Source organism: Trematosphaeria pertusa (genome assembly GCF_010094035.1).
Source record: "Trematosphaeria pertusa strain CBS 122368 unplaced genomic scaffold BU26scaffold_11, whole genome shotgun sequence".
Classification (NCBI taxonomy): Eukaryota; Fungi; Ascomycota; class Dothideomycetes; order Pleosporales; family Trematosphaeriaceae; genus Trematosphaeria; species Trematosphaeria pertusa.
In genome coordinates this window covers 1,374,395-1,381,567 of record NW_022987222.1, presented here as the reverse complement: position 1 = coordinate 1,381,567, position 7,173 = coordinate 1,374,395, and the positions used below count along the sequence as shown (strand labels likewise).

General features: G+C 51.1%; 5 protein-coding genes across 5 annotated transcripts in view; 3 read left to right on the top strand and 2 right to left on the bottom strand.

Moving 5' to 3' along the window:
* The window catches only part of BU26DRAFT_432134 (uncharacterized protein), a gene marked incomplete at both ends in the record, with an annotated part of 719 nt that extends 374 nt beyond the window's left edge, over positions 1-345 (top strand). Inside the window, one exon of the mRNA XM_033823958.1 lies at positions 38-345. Within this exon, the coding sequence (XP_033681321.1) occupies positions 38-345 (308 nt within the window). The remainder of the gene's footprint in view (positions 1-37) is intronic.
* Positions 346-1,392: 1,047 nt separating this feature from the next.
* On the top strand, positions 1,393-2,275 carry BU26DRAFT_577915 (uncharacterized protein; the record flags this gene model as incomplete). The annotated part of the gene is made up of 2 exons (XM_033834412.1): positions 1,393-1,752; positions 1,847-2,275. 2 exons carry the CDS (start codon positions 1,393-1,395, stop codon positions 2,273-2,275), a joined length of 789 nt encoding a protein of 262 aa, XP_033681320.1.
* Positions 2,276-2,650: 375 nt separating this feature from the next.
* On the bottom strand, positions 2,651-3,730 carry BU26DRAFT_521740 (uncharacterized protein). The gene has a single exon (XM_033829612.1). It carries the CDS (start codon positions 3,710-3,712, stop codon positions 2,804-2,806), a length of 909 nt encoding a protein of 302 aa, XP_033681319.1. The 5' UTR covers positions 3,713-3,730; the 3' UTR covers positions 2,651-2,803.
* Positions 3,731-4,496: 766 nt separating this feature from the next.
* BU26DRAFT_521739 (uncharacterized protein) lies at positions 4,497-5,139 on the top strand. The gene has a single exon (XM_033829611.1). The coding sequence runs from the start codon at positions 4,646-4,648 to the stop codon at positions 4,952-4,954; it is 309 nt and encodes a 102-aa protein (XP_033681318.1). The 5' UTR covers positions 4,497-4,645; the 3' UTR covers positions 4,955-5,139.
* Positions 5,140-5,946: 807 nt separating this feature from the next.
* On the bottom strand, positions 5,947-6,589 carry BU26DRAFT_507910 (uncharacterized protein; the record flags this gene model as incomplete). Its single annotated transcript, XM_033827035.1, has 2 exons — positions 5,947-6,123; positions 6,182-6,589. 2 exons carry the CDS (start codon positions 6,587-6,589, stop codon positions 5,947-5,949), a joined length of 585 nt encoding a protein of 194 aa, XP_033681317.1.
* Between the last annotated feature and the right edge of the window lie 584 nt (positions 6,590-7,173).

Genomic DNA, 7,173 nt, shown 5'->3' with positions numbered 1-7,173 from the left:
TAGCAACCTTATAGGAATGCTCACAGCTGCCACGCAGACAAATTCGACGACGCAACCGAAAACTACACGCAGTATGTCTTGCTCAACGGCAAGCAGGTCTCGACGCTCTCGACAAGTGATGGGCACGCAATGGGCTGGGGCAGCGCTGCGGAGTGTGCGGAAACCAACTGCGGCACCGTCCCTGCTCACTCGTGGATCAACACAACTATTATCTTGAATTCGGCAGATCCGAACTACAAGAATACGATGGGGAAGGGTCAAGGTGTCACGGGTGATATGTCGACCAGCGATGGCGGGAAGACGTGGACCGTCAGCACGATTCAGATTCCACAGTTCACCTTTTGAAAGGAGTGTTCAAGACGATAATAAATGCATTAAGTGCAATAACTATATTACCAGATCTAGGGTGCTATTCTCCAGAGCACTATTGATCCTTTTATGCCATAGATTCTGGTTCCTAAAAAGCTGAAGAGCTAGTGCTCGGGGGGTAGGAGGATACACGCAAAGAGCAGGCGGTACGGAAAGTGAAACGCGAAGACAGGGGTTGAGCGCTCTTACCAGACGCCCTCTGCGTTCATGAACGATATGTACTAAACAGGCGCCAGTTCATTAACGCAGTTCTACATTCAAGACGCGTTCGACCCCCGATTCTCGCTCCCCGTTCTCCCGGCCTCGTACATTCAACCCTATGGAGCCCTTCCTAGGTCCAACATGATCCACGATCCACGACTCCGGATTCAGAGGCTCTAAGAATTTTGTTTTGTATTCGTCAGAATCAAGGATTGACTCGGTGTCAGGAGGATCCCCAAAATCTGGTGGCCAGTACAGTAAGAGGTGGCCGCTGGATACGAACTCCTCATCATAGAAGCCTGTAGAGTAGGCAAACTCTCCGATCTCAGGGAAGAAGCTGAGCGGAATGATGCAGAGGCATTTTCAACGAGCTTTTTCTTCTTGTTCTTCTCGTTCTCCTTTCGCGTCTCTTCTTCCGTCACGGCCTAGCCTGGAGCGTAGCCGATTCTGCTAAACCATCGCAGATTCCTGGGTGGAAGCAGCGGGTGCAATGTAACACTGTGCATTCGCGGAGTCAAACAAGACTACGATAACTGGGATATGGAAGGTTGGAGCGGGGAAGACATGATTGCGTACGTGGAAAAGCTAAGTTCGCGGAAAGTGACCACGCAATCTGGGAATGCTTCACTAACGACCCTCTTTAAGTGGAGACGCTCAGGAACAAAGACTGGTTTCGGGTGGATACACCCGGGCATGATGGGAACGGCCCAGGTATTACGGCACCTCACGATCCTGCACCTATCCCTGGCCTCGTCTTAGAGTCCTTCCAGTCCCAGGGCCTGCCCCTGAAGCCAGACGTGTTTACTACTGGTGAAAGCCTGCATGGCTGCGGGCATTAGGTTAGAACTATATATGAGGGTGTCCGTACTTGCGCGGCGGACTATCTCCGGGACGGTGGATATCCTTCCAGGGTTCGACATTTGTACGGGTCAGCATGTGGATAAGGTGTTGATCGCCAACTCCGATGGCACTCTTCGAGCTTCTGCCGTGCAGGCGCGGGGTGTAGAGGGCACGGAGGCCGTCTATCAAGCTAAGAAGGAAGACATACTCACAGCCGGTGCTTATGGAAGCCCAGCTATTCTTCTTCGATCTGGAGTTTGTCAGGCAGTCGAACTGACGGAACTCGGAATCGAGACCATATCGGATCTCCCAGGCGTGGGAAAGACTCTCCAGAGCCACTTGGTAAGGCCTCTCTCTTCCAGGAGCACGCTACACAGCCATAAGGAGTGCTGAAAGTGCTGCGTTAGGTTATGATCAGACTCTACGAAGTCTGAAGCAAGGACTCACCAATCATCACCTGATCTGGCACCCCAGAGGGCGCGAGAAGACAGCGAAACAGTACAAGGGCTCCCACACGGGCTTCTTCTCCCAGTTCCCTTTCGGCGTCTTTGCATGTGAACTCCTCGACGACCGCTTGAAAGACGCGGAGCTCTGGCAGCAAGCCCTTACTGACTCCGCCCAAATTTCCGCTCGCGACCCGATGGGCACTCTGAAAACCCAGCCACACGTCAAGGTCTGGAATACCGAATGCTACAGCCCGAAGTACATGTTCAAAGATTTTCCACGAGCAGGAAAGTACGCCTTCGCAATGGCGACCACGTTCTTCTCGCCCCGATCGTGCGGCAAGGTGACGTTGCATTCCACGGATCCCCAGGCCAATCCGAAGGTGCAGCATAACTACCTCAGCGACCATGGTTTCGTTTAGCGAAGAAGGTAGGTTCTCCAACGAGATCGCTCTCAATGGAGCTGGAACAAAGGACATAATCGTCAGATCGTGGCCCGCTGTCCATGGCCATGATAAGTTCACCACCCGAGAGCAGTAGCAGGAGGCGATTCGCCAGCGAGCTGATACTTGTGAGTGACATGATGAAGCACTGTGCTACACATTTTTAACTCCGCATAGGTAATCCTCCCGGCGGTTGCAAGATGGGAAAGGCTGACGATGAGATGGCGTTCGTGGATGCACAACTTCGCATGAAAGGAATATATGGCTTGAGGGTTGCTGATGCGAGCATTATGCCTTCCTTGTGCCATAGTGTGCCGAAATTACTGCCGCATGTTAGTCTCACACTTGATGAGACCAGTCTGTGGGCCAGGTGCATAAACACCCTGAAGCCCTCCTTGAATATATTGAGATATCGATCCCCAGCTCGAGATAATGCTCACTGCGTCAGCTCATACATAAGGAGACCAGAACGCATATAACTGCAAGATGTCAAAATTGAACGTGCTCTTATGAAAATAGCTCTGTGAGAAATAGTAGTACCCAGGCATATTCGATCCGATACGGCTCCAACATTTGCTCGATCCAGTCACTCCAGTCATCCTTCCATGCTCCGCACCCGAAAAGCGCTCTTGAGTACTCCCAGTAGCTTGGATACCATCCAGCAAACTCCCAGTCGATGATCACGAGCTCTAGGTCTGTCGAGGCCCACTGGACTAGGCCATTCTCTGTTGTTGCCGGAGGCTTCCGGAACATGACGTTCTTCCGCTGGAAGTCCGCATGCGTGAAGACTGGAGCGTGGTTCTGGAAGACATCCTTGAAGGCGCGCGAGAAGTGCTGCGTCTTGTGTTTAGAATGGCCTTCACTGGCGTATCTAGCGATCATAGCCTCATTCAGATCTGACTCGGTATCGAATGGTCCATTGAATGACGTTGAATCGTCCCCAGAGTCGAAAAGTGAATCCGTCAATCCACGACGACCAAAGCCGCAGTAACCTCCAGGTGATTCCAACCTCCGCATCTCTTCGAAGACATGGCGGAGCTTCGACGCCACTGCCTCTTTTTCCGTTTGACCAATTCTCAACCAAACAGAAGCCAGGGTGGGACCTCTGATGCGCTCCATAACGATATAGCTGTATGTGTCGTTGTCGGGTCCTGGCTTCTGGTACAACGCATAGATACGGGGTACAGGAACGGTTGATGAGTGTTGGAGGAAAAGCATAGTCTGCCCCTCTTGTAAATTGACAAATGCGCCATATTTGACAATGAAGTGGTCGCCAACTCCGACGACTTTGCCGGACGCCCCCGACATACGCTCATTGAGGATTTCTGTCGCAGATTCGATCTCTTCCGCCGTGGGCAACGTAGCAGGAAGGCTGGCTTCGTCGGCAAAGTATGGTAGGGTGAAAGAGGCCACCATAGCGGCTGTCGAAAAAAGCTAAGGCGTGAAATTGGCGCGATTGATGGTTTTGTGGTTGGGATATTTCCGACGCTATTTATAGACACCGCACGAGCCACAATGCCAAGACCGGTACGACAGACACATAGGGCAACCCGCGCCATGTCCACCTGCTGACCAACAGTCTCGACAGCCGCAACTCCTTCATGCTGGACATGTACATTAGAGATAAATCTGTTGAGAAGATCAGTGGTCAAATGTTCCGCTCTAAAACCCTTAGATCCAAAAGAAGCGCCATTCAGTATGCTAACCTTCACTTCAACCTCGTCTTCCAAGGTTTCCGTCGAGACCTTTCCAAGCATTGGGTCATAATGACTTCGCTACCTCCTGCGCTGTGCCTCTTACTCAATGTCAGGTCTGAGTAATCCCATTCGCAACTGTTACGAAACCTTACTTTGGCGCGCGCGATAAAGCATAGTTGCCTGCGGCACAGCACGCCGACCGCAGCACACTCTCGATGTACCAAGCCGCAGTGCGGATGACAAAGTTCATCTATGAGCCTGAAGCAGACGCAAATAGCGCTTCCTGGCGGCAACTCGAACATCTTCCTGTGCCAGTTTGAGTATTATCATTACTTTCACTGGCTACGATCATATGAACCTCGGACTGTAGTTTTATATGCCCACATTTATCGAATCCTGGCGGTTGGATGCAATGTCATCAGCGGTAAAAGAAGGACCGAGAGAGCTCAAGAACGAATATAAAAGCCTTCGAAACTGTGTAACACTGAATTAAAGCAAACACAATTCTCGGAACATTACACTCAAGACTCGTACATTTATCGCCGCCGCAGCATTCCCCATCCGTAAAGTCTGCTACCATTTTTCCACATTGTCGAAAGCTAATATAATCCAACTCCAATACCACTTTTTCGCCTTTCTCGTCGCCTTTATCATGTCGTACAACGTGTACCTCAGAGAACATGTCGGTGGAGCCCGTAACCACCACATCATCTTCGTCCAAACCGAATCAAACGGAGGTGGATTTATTTTCCAGGTTGCTGGAAACATTCAGCAAGGGATGGCGTTCGACCACAAGGGGGCCAAGCCCGCTGAAGAATCAGAGACCTGCCTTGGTCAGGAGAAGATCGGGACGGTCACGAAAGCCAATTTCGATAGAATCCAATCTATCGTCGAGACGCTACCACCACCACCCAAACAATTCAACGGACCGAAACGCATCAATCTAAGTGTACCCCTCTGACGCTGCCAGGAATGGACCGCCGATGCGATTCAACTGTTGAAAGATGAAGGTGTCTTGGAGACTTAGGATGCTGGTGATAGCAATGGGTCTCAATTTCTGGATAGATTGTCGCGCTTTGCGTATCATGTACATGTACTCATTCGAATTTTAAATTGTAGTTCTCGGTATCTAAAGTCTAAACCGACAATTTGTTGCCATGCAACACTTGAAGTTCACGAGCCTGTTAGTTCCAACGAACTGTGGATATGTGAAGGCACCAAGCACTAGTTTTGATATAAAAGGCATGGATGCGAAGATCATATGCTCTGTTTCGTCATTCACTTGTTGTGGTGCTGCGTGAGATTGTTGTGTGGGCCCATTTTCTTCGTAAGATGAACCCCTCACTTGTCAGCCACATTACCAGGATACCCAAAAACGGGAAGTCACTTCACAGATGATGATCACAAGCCAAAATAGATCTAGTTATTCAAGCACTGGTATCTAATATAACCCAAGGCCATGCAGTCTCTATCCATTTCTTTTTGTAAGCTGACCGGAGATGTTTGTATCAAGAGAGTTATATTATGTAGAATTTGGCAGTGGAACAGACAGGGTTGTCAAGACTCTACAAACCGGCGACCACGCGATCCGCGCGAATAGATCTACCGTACCACTCTCAAGTACCACATGCTGTATAACACTAGGTCCAGATTACATGGTGGCTAAGCAAGCCAGCAGCCATGAAGAGATTGCACTGTCCCTAGATGTCGAAAGCAAAGCAGGATACAAAATATACGCTCGTATTCGAACACCTCTAATCAACCCTTCACCAGTACCCCCAAACTCAGTCTCTCTATCCCTATATCCATCCGTCCCTCTATCCGTCAAGCCTGAGGTTGCTGGTCTTGCTGTCTGTACCAAGCATAACTTGCCGGGCTTAACTTCGAATTGGACACGCGCTCCCGCTTTTGCTTCTCCTTGACGTCCTGCTTCTCGACCTGCGGAGACCGAGATCAAGTGCGGTCCCTATCTTTATCCATATCCTTGTTTTTGTCCAGCTCGGCAGTCTCTTTCTCCTCTTCTCCATGTTCAGAGGCTTCTTCCTGCACAGTCTGCAAACGGCGATACTTGCGCTCATCAAATCGCGACGGCTTGACATCTTCAAAGGAGCCGAAGGAGCCGGACACGGACTTGGGGCTTGATAGAGTATCGGCCGTGATAGGTCTGGGCCTTCAGTCGCGGCTTTACCTTTGCGAGTTCGTCGTCAGAGTCCTGCATCATGCCGAAGTCTTTGTCTTTAGATTGACGGGGCGCATTGCTGGGGTCGGAATGCGAATAGCTGCGATTAGCCTGTGGTGTAGGGTGTGCGGGAAGTCGAGCGGAAAGTCGAGCGGGAAGGGGTCGAGCGAATGCGCCCCGGGGGTCGACGCCAGCGGATCCGCGGCGGTAGATAGTGTCGTTGGGTTCGCGGGTACAGTAGCCTAGCTGACTGCCTGCTGAGGTCGGAATCGGATCGCGGCGCCGGGCGTTGGTCAGTAAAGAGGGAAGAGGAGAGCCAGGAGGCGTTGCGCCGATAGCAGCAGTGGAAAATTGGCCAAGGCGAGTGGTAGACGGATACTCAAAGACGTTGCGAACGCGGTCTACATCGGGGGTCATGCCTTCGAGTTGAGGGCGAGAGCCGGATATGACCGCATTTAGATAAAGTTGAGGGTGTTCTAGATCAGGGCGAGAGCCGGGGAAGACTGCGTGCGGGGTGCCACCGAAGGAAGCCGGACCATGGCGCCAGAGCCAAAAACCGTGCCGACCGATATTTGCGGAGACGGGTTCTTGTTGAGCTGCTCCTTCACGAGACTGGAGTTGGACGTTGCAATGGTGTCAGAGGCTGAGGCATCGTGGTTGTCTTGCAAGCGAGTCCGGTGACGAAGGATTTCGGTCCGCCGCCGTTGCGTTGGTATCTATCGCGTGCAATAATCCGTAGAAATCTTGGCGACATCCGAAAATTCGCGCGCGCGCGGAAAAACCTATCCAAAATCTAGAAATTCGTAAATTAATTAATAACGCTGTAATTAATTGTTATATAACGTACTTTACCAGCGAACGCCCCACACCACCGAACGCCCCAAAAATGCCAAGCCCCCACCAAATGCCACCATCTTATTCAGATTGCTCCGACTCCGAGCTGCTTGAGATAAATCTGGATAAGCTATCCGACTCATCTGTATCGTCTTCAACTACCTGGC

Bases quoted from the DNA above. Each gene is read 5' to 3' on its own strand.
- BU26DRAFT_521740 (XM_033829612.1), bottom strand. From the start codon at position 3,712: ATGGTGGCCTCTTTCACCCTACCATACTTTGCCGACGAAGCCAGCCTT.
- BU26DRAFT_521739 (XM_033829611.1), top strand. From the start codon at position 4,646: ATGTCGTACAACGTGTACCTCAGAGAACATGTCGGTGGAGCCCGTAAC.